A 14297-nucleotide genomic window follows, 5' to 3' on the forward strand; every position below is an offset into this window, starting at 1 on the left:
AACTTTCTGCTCTGAAGTACTTCTTGCACTGCTATCCCTAAGGAGTATGCTGGAAGGTGACTACAGTCAGGGTAGTATTTATTTCACAATGGTTAGTGATCATTTGAAGCAGCATTAAGGACAGTTTGTTAAATAAGAAGGGCCATGCCTCTTCCTAGGGGATAAATAATGGTTTTAATTTAGGACATAAGATGATTCCCACATTCAGAGAGATTTTTCTTTATTTCTGACTCCATCTCTTTAATTAAATGTGTCAGGAGGTAGGCCGACTATGGGACTGTTGGTGAGAACGGGTTAGCCAGCCCATAGGTAGCTTCTACTTCGAGAAGAGGGTCTCTTGAAACAAATAAAGAAAACAATAAATTAAGATTGTCTAAATAAATGCTTCCAAAAGTGTAAAGACTATATATTACATTAACTAAACCACCAAAAATATTAGTACCATTTGCATTTAGTAGAAATCTGATTTTTAAGTTCATTTTATCTGCTGCTTTCCCAATGCACAAGCTACTGGCCAGGAAATAGCAACTAGACCATAGATATATTAAACTCTACTCCCATTCTGAAATTTACCTTGGAACCAGGCAAGCCTTGTCCTGGAGGTCCTTGTGGACCAGGTGGACCCATAGGACCCTGGATTCCCTTTAAAATAAAATGTTTTAAAAATAGCATTAGTGAAATTAAGAAATTTGGATAAAAGTGGTTTCAGACTCTTTAAAGTGAAAATGGAATTCACATCCCAACATATATTAGTCATACTCGGTATTTGTTGAATGGCATGGCGGAGGCTGCTAGTAGAACCATAATATGCATTCTCCCCTTCTTCCATAGTAAGAGAATTGCAGCTCACCTGCATAGCTGCCTAGAATAATTACCATGTTTCCCAGTTCCTGGTGTAGCCAGGTGTTGCCAAATGGACTGGATTCAAGCCACTGGGATACAAACGGAAGTGATGTGTGCAATTGCTGATTCATGATAAAGGAAGAGGCATGCATTTCCCTCCCCTATTCCCCTTCCCCAGTGGCTGAAGTGAAGACACAGTGGCTATTCTGGATCATGTGGGTGAGGAAAACACCCTGAGAAGGACAGACACCCAAGAATGAAGACAGAACCTCTGAAGACCCCGATGAACAGGGACACCATGCCAGCTTGGAGTTCCGAATCAGACAAAATTCCTTCTCGTTAACCTATTTCACATTTTAGTCCCATGCAGGCAAACCTATAGTCTAGCTGTCTCAATCACAATATGTAAGGATGTTAAATCAAAGGTTTGATCTTAGGTTCTAAGAATCAATAGTCTGTAGACACCGGACTAAAGAATGTCCAAACACTAGATTCCCACATTGTGGGTAAAAAAGGGGAAGGAGATAGGATTAATAAGTTCTTCTTTGGAGAAAGTAATCTTATGAAGAATTTTCTTTGAAGAAAATGGGAGGGGTTTGGGTTGTTTCTCTCTTTACTGCATTCTAGAAAGAGTTTCGGTGAAGCCACTTATTGGCTTTGATTTCTGCCTTGGCAACACAAGGGACCTGTGTCTGACTCACACCTGCGAAAGCTAAAATGGATGGTGATGGCCCAGAGAGGGCTGGGGTTGGATCAGCCCATCTATCCAGGGTTGGTTAGGGCAAAGGCCATGCAAGGGTTTTTTTTCTGTGGACTAGATATACTCTAGGTGAGAGACAGGGTTGGCCTGGAATCATTTGGAATCCTGTCCGAGAGGACCTGGAGGAGCAGTGGAATTCCAACAGAGAGAATCGGTGTAGAATAGGCTGCCAGAAAAACAGAGGCTGATGGGGAGAAACAGCTGGAGGAAGAGAGTCTATCATCCATGTCCCAAGAGTGGCAGTCACAGGAGCAATGTAGGAGCCCCACAAGGAAACTCACTGTCAAACATCTGTCAAGACTAGAGGATCCAAAGCCGTATGACAATAGATAAGCCAAGAAAGAACCTCCCCCTCTACTCTCATCCTTGATTTGACCTGGCAGGGATGAGAAACACATTCCTTCCCATGGACTGCTGGTTCTCCCTATAAGTCATACCAGATAAATGAAGATTTAAAGGAAAGTTGATATATTGATTAGATAATTTTTATTATACAATTGAAACCATGAGTTACAACTTAGAGGTGACACTATAACTTTTTATTAACAAGTGTGTAACTCGTTAATATTTTCTTCCTGCAGGAAGAAAAAGAAAAAACTTTCCCCCCTGAAAAATATTTAAAGGGTTGATGAGGAAAGACTAAAATTTTATTTTGCTCACACCCCACAAGCCATGATTGTGTAAATAATGGTGACAGATACACGATTATTTTATTATAAGTGATATCCCCTTTTTTCCAGCGGGAAGATACAACTGTTTGTTTACTTTTTAATTATAAATATCATTTTCTCTGGTTAATGAAGGTGAAGCAGTCTAAACAGTTTAATAAAGCTAAGGTTATTATGAGAAGGAATCATAATGTTGTTATTAGAAAAAATCTTTTACAATCATCTGTAAGTAACATGATACATAACAAGGAACCAAAAAAATTCAGAGATCCATGTATATATGTGTGCACACATGTAAATGTGGTCATTTGTATTTTCACTCCAATTTATAACAGAGTTGAAGTGGTCAAGCCTCCAAACATTTCATGAAAATCTACAGGCCCCTTGAGGCATGTTAACAACATGTTCCTGAAAACAGGAGCTCCCCCAAAACAGATGAGTGGGGGAAATCATTTCTGTAAGAGAATTAGGAAGATCTAATAACAACAGTAATTCAATGGGTAAACATGTCAAATTAAGGATAAGAAGAAAAATGAATAACTATATAAACAGAGGTTACATTTAAGTAGGAATTAATCATCTGTCTTAAAAGGGCAAACAAATTCCTTTCTTGTTCAGAGTAGTTTAGAAATGATGCATTCTATTCAGTCTCCTATCCAGTAGGGGTCAGCTCCATATGGTCACGTCTACCTTAAAAATAATTTTCTCCTGGAAATTTGGAGAGGAAAAGGTAAGAAAACAAAAGAAGTCAAAGAGATATTTTTTAAAGCTGAAGAACAACAACCCCTACCAAGAACCAGCATTAAAGGCAACAGGAAGTTGCAGGTGGGAGGTCCAGAATTTGCAGACCATCTGGAAAGATTTGGCTTTCTTTGAACCTCATTTTCAGCCCTATAGTGGTGACTCAGCACCAGGACCACAAGACCTAGGACTGTCCAGCCACTTCCAGGATCAAAATGTAAGCCTGGCTGAAATCAGCAAGCAAACTGCAAAGTCTGAGACTGCCTGGTGCTATACTCAAATCACAATCCTTGTGTAATCGAAATATCCAGCTCTTAATTATTATCTAAACAGTTATATACAGACTTATCTTGGCTTTTCCTGCATCTTAATCCTCCTAATATATTACCACCAGGGTCTCTATCAAGAGAAAGGCAATAGAAAAAGGAGAAATATCCAACTTTGCTGTTGCTTGGACTAACAACAACAACAACACTAATTAATTTCAAGATGGTTAGAAATAAACTCAGAGTTAATGTCAATAATGAGATTTGGAATTATCTCTCTCTCTCTCTCTCTCTTTTTTTTTTTTAATCTTCTTTTCCCACTGTCCTAGATAAAGGAAGCACTATTCATTCTCTAGCAACAGAATAATTCACACCTTAATCATAAATCTTAGTCAAACTGTCTACTTTCTATGTAGGAGGACAGTCAGCATAAATTTGGATTTGTTCATCACTTTGATTAAACAAGATTCTGTAGGTAGATAGTACTGTTACATTATCTTTATATTATTTAGATCTAACAAAATTGCCCTTTTCCAAAAGTTATGGTCAGAAGATTTTGGAAGCAGTTGGAACCGTGAGTGTAGAGACATCCTTAGAGAGCTTTCCTTCTTTCTGACTAAGAGAAGCCAATTGTCGTTGATAAACCTTATCTCTGATTTTCTTCTGTTCAGTAACAGTGCCCTTTAAGTTCAATAGTTACCTCTGATTCTGGTCCTTGTTTTAAGTTTAATACTTTTTTTAGATTGGTCCATGACTGGGGGGTGGGAAATACTACTCCCTTGCAATTGGAAGAGAGTGAGATTTAATCATTCGCACAGCCTTAAGGGGAAAAGACACAAATAAACAGATAAATAAACCACTGCTCCTAAGGAAACCTAAAAATATAAAATCACTCTTAAACTCTTATCCTATTAATTAGGCATGAATGCTAAAAGTCACGGCCCCAAGAAACACATATTTTATTTTTTTAATCTTTGGAAGTTCTAAAAAATAAAATCTCACAGAATCATCTTTTCCTTCCCTACATTCACTTTTGGTTGTATATTCCATTGCAAATTGACTATCAATATACTAATAGGTGTTTGCAGGACTGGATTTCAGTGAACACCAGGACTGGGTCAGAGTTCTCTGTACCGATTGGAAAGAGAGAAAGTTCTGATTACCTGTTCCCCTTGACTCCCGATTCCAGGGATGCCCATTGGTCCCTGGGGTCCCACAGGTCCCAAATCCCCCTGGATAGAAAATAAATCAGAAATATAATAATAAACCTCATTCTTCCATATTTTGCTAATCTTGAATTATGCTAAATTAAAATCTATCTATACCATAAAAGGATTCAACATAAAAAGTTAGAAAGCTCTATTTCTTTACAGTTTGTAGCTCAAGTTTTCCAAAAGAGTGAATGATATTTTCACTGTGTGGTCTTAACTAGTGAATATTTGGACCAGCTTATATTTATCAATCATTTTTCTCAGAAGGACCAAAAATTCCCAAATGGTTGTTATAATGACACAAACACTTCCTATTAGGTTTATAGTAGAAATATTTAAAAGTCTAATATTCATAGGGTCCAAGAAAGTCAGGACTTGAGAGAGAAATGTGTGACTATTTTCTGAATAACTTTTCCCCTCCACATCTTGCTAAAATACAGGTTAAAAATTAAGAAATTATCTAAGGTAAATGCAACAGAATTAAAGAATCTCACCTTTTCCTTCCATGCAAATTTGGGAAACAAAGTGAGAGTTATCAGTAAAAAGAACACTATCATTCATTCATTCTTTGTGTCTTTCAACAAATACTTGCGAGTGCCCATTATGTGCCAGGAAATCTTCCAAATGCTAGGGAAACAACAGTGACCTAAACAGCCAAAAATCTCTCTTCTCACAGAGCTTACATTTTAATAGGAAAAATCAGAAGATGGTAACAAGATAAATAGATAAAATAAGTAATATGTTGAATAAGGATAAGTGCTAAGGAGAACAATAAACCAGGGAAAGTGGAGAAAGCTACAGTTTTGCATAAATAATCCGGACAGGGATGGCCTCACTGAGGAGAGGGAAAGAACCAGGTAGAATCACAGAGGAAAAGCACTTTAAGCAGATCTAACATCCAGTGCGAGAATGACACCTCGCACATCTCAGAACAGCAAAGAGACAAAGAGATGCATGTTTTAATTTTTATATTTTGAAGAAGTTTCCATGCCCAACATGGGGTTTGAACTCACAGCCCTGAGATTAAGAGTCATGTGCTCTACCAACTGAGCTAACCAAGCATTCCAGACATTTAAATGTCAGTTGTATTTAGGCTCCATCAGGATCCATGAACTTGTTCTTAAACAGCTGGACAATAAACATTTTATTCTTGAGCGCCATACTAAGGTCTCTATCATAAGTCATGAACACTGCTTTGGTCAAGCAAAAGCAACCACAGACAATATCTAAATGCACCGATGTGCCTCCATTCTAAAAACACTATTTCTGGGGCACCTGGGTGGCTCAGTGGGTTAAACCTCTGCCTTCGGTTCAGGTCATGATCCCAGGGTCCTGGGATTGAGCTCCATGTCGGGCTCTCTCCTCAGCGAGGAGTCTGCTTCCCCTCCCCGGCCCCTGCCTGCCTCTCTGCCTACTTGTGATCTCTGTCCAATAAATAAATAAAATATTTAAAAAATAAATAAAAAATAAAAACACTGTTTCTAAGAATAACAGCCAGCCCCATGGTTTGCCAATGCCTGGGCTAAATAAATGTTTTTATGAACAAAACCGTATCATTAGATCATACTTCACATAATATTAGAGGAGCCTGGGCTCAGTTTGTTAAGCATTCGACTCTTAATCTCAGCTCATGTCTTGATCTCAGAATCGTGAGTTTCAGCCCTGCATTGTGCTCTCTGCTTAGCGTGGAACCTGGAGAAGAGAAAGAAAGAAGGAAAGAAAGAAAGGAAGAGAGAGAGAAAGGAAGGAAGGAAGGAAAGAAGGAAGGAGTGAGCAAGCAAGCTGATCCCATCATTAAGACATGCCCTGGAATATGCCTCTTAGTGTTTTACTTTGTGTCAACCCCAGTCTAAATAAATATCTTAAAAGGAAATATGTGTCAATCCCCAGTCTAAATTAATATCTTAGAAGGAAAAATGTACTGGACTCAAGTTCTAGTTCAGAGCTGGATTATTCTGATTCAGAATTGGATTGTGTGTCACATGGCAGGCCCTGTGCTAAATGTTTTTCATGCTTTATCTCACTCAGTCCTCACAAGAACCCTCTGAAAGTAAGCATCCCTATCTTCCAGATGAGGTTAAGTACCTTGTATCACACAACCATTAGATGACAGGGCAAGATTCAAGTTCACTCTCTCTGACTCCAGAACCCACTCATAACCACTATTCTGCAAATATTCAATGATCACATAAGAAGGATCCTCTTTTGTGCATTATTATATACATTTAATATCTGTATCAAAACCACTTCTTTGTGTTTTACTAATTATGTATTTTGAGAGCCCTTATCTTATCACTTGAATTACATCAAAGTGTTAAACCTAATGTTAAATAGAAAAGAACAGGAAAGGAAGAGAGAGGGAGGGGTGAGGATTTGGTGAGGGAGTCGCAAATGAAAGCCTTGTGATTACTATGTGATGATGTCCGATATTTCAATGTATTTTCTTTGCATAAGCTCCAGGTGTAAAAACGAAAATGCCATGACAACAACACCTGAAAAAGTTAATTGACTAAACTCATAAAACAATAGATCTGTTGTACTCAGTTCTCACTGCTCCCAAGGAAGAAAGTCTTATGTATTTTTAGGGTATTTTTGAGCTGGAGCTGAACTGTTTGAATCAAGAACTACATTACTACTAAAACTTGTATAATTCATTATTTACCAGTATCTCTGCTATTTAAATACAGATGTCTAAGAGAGACAGCTTCCAGTAATAAAAGAAATAAGTAATTCAAAATCGATACACAACACCTATAATCATGAATATAAATCATTATTCTAATATAATATAATGTGATGATATGATCAGAGATTAACATATAAATGACTCCAAATGGATATGGGGTCTAACAGCATCCAATCCAAAGCCAACCCTTACCTTCTTAGACATGTCCCCAAATCACCTAACAAAAGCCCAAATCCTATAAAAAAAAAAATCTTTCATCTTCTTACTGAATAGTGATGGGTTCCCCATAGCATGTGGTCTCCCTCACAGCAATGAATCTATAAACCTAACTTTTTTCAACTATAGGTGGATCCCTTTTGTTCCTTATTAGAGAGCATCAGTGCTAGCTTTCTTGAATGAGTCCTCCTATTTTAGTCCCATTTTAGGGTAATATTTTTTGAGCAAACATCTAAGGATGGACATACACGTTCTGTAATAGGGTCAAGCCAATACATTTTAAAAAACTACTTTCTTTACTCAGAAGAGGTCTGTTTTGCTATTGTTCGACTTTAAATCTGCTTAGCTGAAGATAGTTTTACTGGAAGTCAAAAATCCAAATAAATGAGACATTATTGTAAGTAAACATGATGGGATATTTTCGATCATAATTCATCCTACATAATAATATATCTTGCATATACTTGATTTATAATTAACTGGATACCTGTGTGATACGGTCATTAGGCTGAATACAGTCCATAAAATATAAATGCATAAAGAACAATGGATATAAATAATTTTATTGTCATCTTTCCTATTGTATACTCTATATGCAGTACCTTGTCCCCTTTGATTGACAGGCCTTGTAATCCTTGTGGGCCAATTGGTCCTTCAGAGCCTTTTTCACCCTGAAAGTGTGTGAAAGAAATAGCAGCATATTAATTAAAATCAGGATTTAAAAAATAGCTGAAGCATCAAAAGCATCCAAATTCACTGCTCGTTACAAATGGGTAATTCTAGCTGATCCAAACATTTGTTAACTTGCAAAAAATATGTAGTTTTAATACTCCTAGATAGGAAAGAATCTGTCCAAACAGAATACATACACAGCATCACTAAAGTTGGAAAAGAGCTCCATTCCTGATAAAAAAAAATCTGGAAGTGGGGAACCTAACTAACCGTATTGTACAACAAACTGAATTAATCCTCCATTTCCTTGACACTGCCTGACTAGATTCCTCACAGAATGAAAACTTCCTCTCATATTAGCATAGGAACTAATACTTGCTAATATTGAGTTACTTACTCAATGTTTTATATCATACTTTATAAATGTTCTTTGAAAATTTGGTTTTAAAACAATTCATAGAAAATCTTCTAGGAAGTTCTCCTAAGTCACACGACCTATGTGAATAGCTCTGGTTGTAATGTAAAACTCAATGAAGTCATGACATTTTGTGCATTTGTGTGAAAAGTAAACCATATAATTAATTAGGAATAGCATTCATTTCATGAGTTTATTTAAACCTAGAGTAAAATCAGAGAACACTTGCAAGAAACCTAGGAAAATGGAAAATATACCTTTAAGTACCTCTTTACTCATAACTTATTCACTTCGACTCTACATCAATGGAAAGTAACTTCAAATAGCACATAGAGAAAACGCCCATCGACCCTGCTGGATGAGGAATGAAGTATTGTGACTAATGGGTTCTTCTGATAATTACCACAGAGTATAATCACATAAGTTGACCCTAAAGTAATGCTGAATATAATGGATTCTTTCTGTGATGAAATGCTGTGGGTTATTATGAGTGAGACTGTGTCGTTGTGATGTACAGTTGAACCTGTCACTAAGACTCGCCCTCAGTCTGCTTCTTAGTCTTTCATTTATTCACTTCTCATTTACTTGTGTTAAAAATCCTCACAGGTTATAAAGAGAAATAACCTTGGCTATTTGAATTTCCCAGGTTGTTTTGACTACACATAAACAGAAATTTATTATATGGCACACACACTAAAAAACCCTTAAGAAATTATGTATTTAAAACTTACTGAAATGTAGCACTAACTGCTGGCCTGTCTTCCGATAGTGACACTCTGGTTAGGTCAGGGCATTTGGACTGTCCCCTTTATCCTATAGGTTATTCCCTTTGATGATGACAAATTAAAGTTACTCAGTTAACAAGGGCTTCTTTTAAAATCCAAGCCCGTAGTTAAATTAGGTTTTAACTAATTGATCTCCCTGTAGTCGAGATTCAGGTTTTTCACAGAATCCATATTCTATATGGATCATGGCTGAAGAGGATAAGAATGAGATAATATTTTAGAGCATGAGGATGGCAGGAGAAAGCCAGATCTTAGTGACCTGACCAAACGGCTGAAGTAGAAGTGCTTAGACACTTAGAAAACAGCATGTGCCTCTCAGGGCAGTGTGTGTATTCACATGCATGTGTATTTGGGAGAAAGAATTTAGAAAGAAGGGAAAAGGACCGCAAAATGCATTCTCGCTTACTCTGAAATGTTGTTGATGCTGCTTAAAGTGTCTTGGAAAATCATTTCCTGTGTGGTCTTTGGTAGATGCGGGGAACCAGCCCAGACCATAGGTCAGCAAAGTATAGCCCTGACAGATACCACATTGCTCACACAGTCTAAATTATTTATCATCTGGCCCTTTACAGAAGTTTGCCAACCTGGTCCAGAGGAACTTGAGTGCCCAGAACTATACATGGGAAGCAGTAGAAACATTTAAATCCTCAATTGCTGGGTAAAAGGTAAGTTTCTCACAGCATTTTGCCCCTTATGATAACAAGGTAATTCCTGTTCTGTCCGCCCACCTGTATTTCCTTCTTATTATACTAGTGACCATATGATTACAAACTGGTTTATTAGTTTCTTATCTGTGTTTCACAAAACAAAGCTGTGAGGAAACTTCTGGCATTGCTATGCTCCATAACTTCTCTTCTGGACACGAAGACACTACTTATCACTATGGTTTAAGGACTACAAAGTAAGAGAGATTTCTCCTTTCATACACCATAATTATATGAGGTAAAAGTCTGCCAAATAGTTATTTATAACTATTATAACTTATAACTTATAACTATAACTGCAAATTTCACTATAGTTTCATGTTAAGGGAAAGGTACATATTCCTTTATTTAATGGGGTGAAGATGGTCAAGAAAATACTTACTTCTGATAATTATAAAGTATGGTATAAAACATTTTTTTTTTAAGTTGGAAATCATGACCATGCAAGGCAAAGCATTTTTTTCATAGTACAGAAGGTATTGTTACCTTTGGCCCTGGAAATCCTTCTCCTGGTAATCCCCTCTCTCCTGGTGCTCCCTCAGGACCACGGGGACCCTGTGTAGACGAGGAAATGAGAAGCAGGAAAAGAGAGAGAAAGAGAGAATGGGGTGGGGGGGCAGCGAGAGAAGAGAGAAAGAAGGAAGAGAGGAGTGGTTATATTTTGGTTCACACTGGATGCGGTGATATAGTCCTACTTAAGTTATTAGTGGGAATCCTTCTAGTAAACTCCACACTGATTAGAATCGTAGAGTGGTGAAGAATAATATTCCTGTTGCATAGCTCATTCCACTTAATTAGCACAAGATGTCCTATTCTGGTGTCCTCAAATTAGAGGAAAATGGGAATTAAGCAATGCTTCAGAATAAGGATTAGGAGATAAATCCTCTGAGGAAAGTCTAAAAATCTAGGGCTGTGTGGTCTGGACAAGGATGCAGAGTGATTAAATAATTGAAAAGTATCAGGGGAGCTCTGTGAAGAAATCAGTGCACAGCTGCTTGAAAGCACTGAATTCTGTTTACACATCTTTAATTTCTATCCTGATACATTTGGATTCAAACCTGAATTCTTTCAAGGACTGCTGGACTCTGCTGGAGGTTTATGTGCAAATGGGAATCTTGATAGCATTCATTCAGGGGCAGCACGGTTTTCGATCTCAGTGATTCAGATTAAGAAGTTCAGGTAACTTGCTCAGAAGGGCACTCAGGAAGGTGACAGCTTCCCACAGAAGGAAAGAAAAACAAGAGTCTTGGGCTTTGAAGTGGATAGGCAGGAAACATACTAGTTGAAAAGTAAAAGACAACAGCAAGATATTCACTTGAAGTAGGAATTTTAAAAAGGCTACAAATTCTCCTTCTCTTTATTCTTGGCCAGAAGGTCACAAAGCAAAAAAAAAAAGAAAGAAAGAAAGAAACTAACAAGAATCTTAGAAACACAAACTGGAGCTTTTCCTCTGGGGGATCTAAAAAGATATTTAGGGTTTGCTTGGCATGGAAGTGAACCCAAGATGATATAAAGTCTACTGAGTTGCCCAGAAACTCCAAAGCCAGCACACTGCAGACACTCTAAATGATCTGGGGCTCAATATGCAATAATCCAGGGTAATTTGAGAGGTGATTTCTCAGGAAGCCTTGTAGCAGACGTAGGCTGCAACATTTGTTAATCAGTGACCGATCATAGTTTTAGATCTGTAAACAAGAAAGCTAATTATATGCCATGTTAATTTTTTTTCCTTTCCCTAAATATTATATATTTTAAAGACAGTCTTCTTCAGTATTTATACATTACCCATTTCATAAAAACTTTAATTAAAGGAAAAAGCTGACATTTAATTCCACTTAAATTGCTATGCTGATGGGAAACGTGGCTTTTAACAACTCAAGACCTTCATCAAAGCACTAATATCCATGACAGCTTGCTCTAATGTTAGAGCGATTAACTAGTGGAAAAATAAATATAAGCAGGAAAACTAGATTGCAAACTAAAAAGGCAAGTGCCTAGTTAACACCATGTAATTTAACAACAACAACAAAAAATTGACAAATTATTCCTCTTTCCCAATGATAAAACGAATGAAAATAACACAATTTACATTAAATGCAAAGAAGTCTTTTCCCAGTTCACTCAATTTTTTTCCCATTCATTCAGCAAATGCCTAGTGGGTGCAAGGCACTGTGCTAAGTTCTAGGAACGGCAGGTAGACCTGCTTCTTTGTCTCACAGAGCTTACAGTCTTCCATGGTAATTGAAAACATATTACTGTGGTGTCATATGGACCGGGGTTCAAGTCCCAGCTGTCGTGTGTTAGCAGCGTGATCTCCAACAAAGAATTAAGTCTCTCTAAAGTTCAGCATCCTCGTGATAATGGTTCAACAATAGCACCTACCTCAAGCACAGGTGTTAATACGAGGGGTAGATCAGAGAGACTTAAAGCTCTTACATACTGAGCACTCAATAAATATCGGCTATCCCTGTCAAATTTATTTTACTTGAATCTTGTGATTGCCAAGAATGTCCTTTCAGGGCATGTTTATGAATAGGGTAGCCTCAGAGTGAATGGTTTACGGGAGGCAGTACGGCAACATGGAGAATGGGCCGCAGCACAGCATCAACTCTCCCTCCGTCCCTGCATTTGTAGAGTCGACCAGCCAAGGTGAGAGAGAAGACAATGGTGGCTCTGAGGAGCTGTGTGTTTCACACTGTAGAGAACAGAGAACTAATGCTCAAGAGCAATCACTTAAAGGCATTAAAAAAGAGCAGTGAATCAAAGTTTAATTACTATGAACTGTGAGAGTAATGTCCCACATCATTAGTACATTCTCATCTTTTCCAGCTGAACAGAAGGGAAGATGAGAAAGGGCAGGTACTTGGGGTGGATACTGAGGGATTCTTTTTAAAAGACAGAAATGCTTCCATGAAAAATGCACGGTGTCCTTTTCAAAAGTCGTGAGAAGCAATCATAATTATGGCAGACTTATCTGACTACTCATGAATGCTTCTAATAAAAAAAACAAACAAACCTGGAAACCACTTGAAATCATTCAAACAAACAAAAATAACTTTCAGCACAACCTTTTTTAGTCCCAAAGTAAGTCTTCATGTTACTTTTTTTAAAATATTTTATTTATTTATTGGACACAGAGAGATCACAAATAGGCAGAGAGGCAGGCAGAAGGGGTAGGGGAAGCAGGCTCCCTGCGGAGCAGAGAGCCTGATGTGGGTCTCGATCCCAGGACCCTGGGATCAGGACCTGAGCCGAAGGCAGAGGCTTAACCCACTGAGCCACCCAGGCACCCCTCTTTATGTTACTTCTAAGTAATTAAAAACTTGCAATGTCAGGTTTTTATTATGACAGTTTGGTGCAAAACATTTTCATAATTACTTGTGATCTGCCCCACCTTTGTTATGATTTCAGTTCCCAATTAAACCACAGGCATCACAGTGTCACTCTGAGTTGTATAATTGTAGCTTGGAGAGTAAACAAACAAGAACTCCATGTTCTGGCAGTATTGAGAAAACTCTCTAGCTACAAACAAAAAGGAGAGCAATACAAATTTTTCTTTAACACGAATTTTAAAAGCATACTGGAAGCCCAAAAATAAATAAATAAATAAATAAATAGATAGATAAATAAATAAATAAATGAATAAAGGCACCACTAAGGGGTGGTACTCACATAAGCTGATGCTTGGGGCTGCCCTGGGTGGAAGAGTGTGGTTGTGTGGCAGAAATACATTGAGAAAAATATAAGAGGAACAAGAATTTTGGCTTACTCCATGGAAAGTAAGGAGAGATTTAAAGCTGAGATCAAGCTCATAAACCTAGGTTCTGTTTTGGGCATAGAGCCTGCTTAAGATTCTCTCTCTCCCTCTGTACCACACTACCCCTGTGCACATGCTGGAGCTCTGTCTCTCTCTCTCTCTCTCTCTAAAAAAGTCTTCGGTCAGTGCATTATTCTTAGGATTAGGTGCCAATACAGATGATATCTTAAGCTTGTTAGCTAAGAAGACATATGTTAAAAGTTCAATAACCTGGGTGGCTTTGTTGGTTAAGCATCTGACGTCAGCTCAGGTCATGATCTCAGGATCCTGGAATCCAGTCCCACATGGACCATATCAAGCCCCACATGGGCTGCATTGGCCCCCCAGTGGGCTCAGTGCTCAGCAGGGAGTCTGCTTGTTCCTCTGCCTCTCTCACACCTTGTGCACATGTGCTCGCTCTCTCTCTCAAATAAATAATATCTTTTTTTAAAAAGTTCAATAACTCAATAACTGTATATACATACATGTTGATATATGTATATATACATGTGTATATAAAAATACACACATATG

The 14297-nt window shown here is 37.8% G+C and overlaps 1 protein-coding gene across 1 annotated transcript in view; it reads right to left on the reverse strand.

Annotated features, from left to right (window-relative positions):
* COL28A1 (collagen type XXVIII alpha 1 chain) overlaps positions 1 to 14297 on the reverse strand; it is a 158470-nt gene that overhangs the window by 94689 nt on the left and 49484 nt on the right. The window contains exons 14-17 of the mRNA XM_004767821.3: positions 10454 to 10522; positions 7994 to 8062; positions 4442 to 4510; positions 574 to 642 (exon numbers count right to left, since the gene is read on the reverse strand). Coding sequence (XP_004767878.1) covers positions 574 to 642; positions 4442 to 4510; positions 7994 to 8062; positions 10454 to 10522 — 276 coding nt within the window. The remainder of the gene's footprint in view (positions 1 to 573; positions 643 to 4441; positions 4511 to 7993; positions 8063 to 10453; positions 10523 to 14297) is intronic.

This window comes from Mustela putorius, unplaced genomic scaffold, assembly GCF_011764305.1.
Source record: "Mustela putorius furo isolate JIRA1106 unplaced genomic scaffold, ASM1176430v1.1 tig00003845_pilon_pilon_pilon, whole genome shotgun sequence".
Taxonomy (NCBI): domain Eukaryota; kingdom Metazoa; phylum Chordata; class Mammalia; order Carnivora; family Mustelidae; genus Mustela; species Mustela putorius.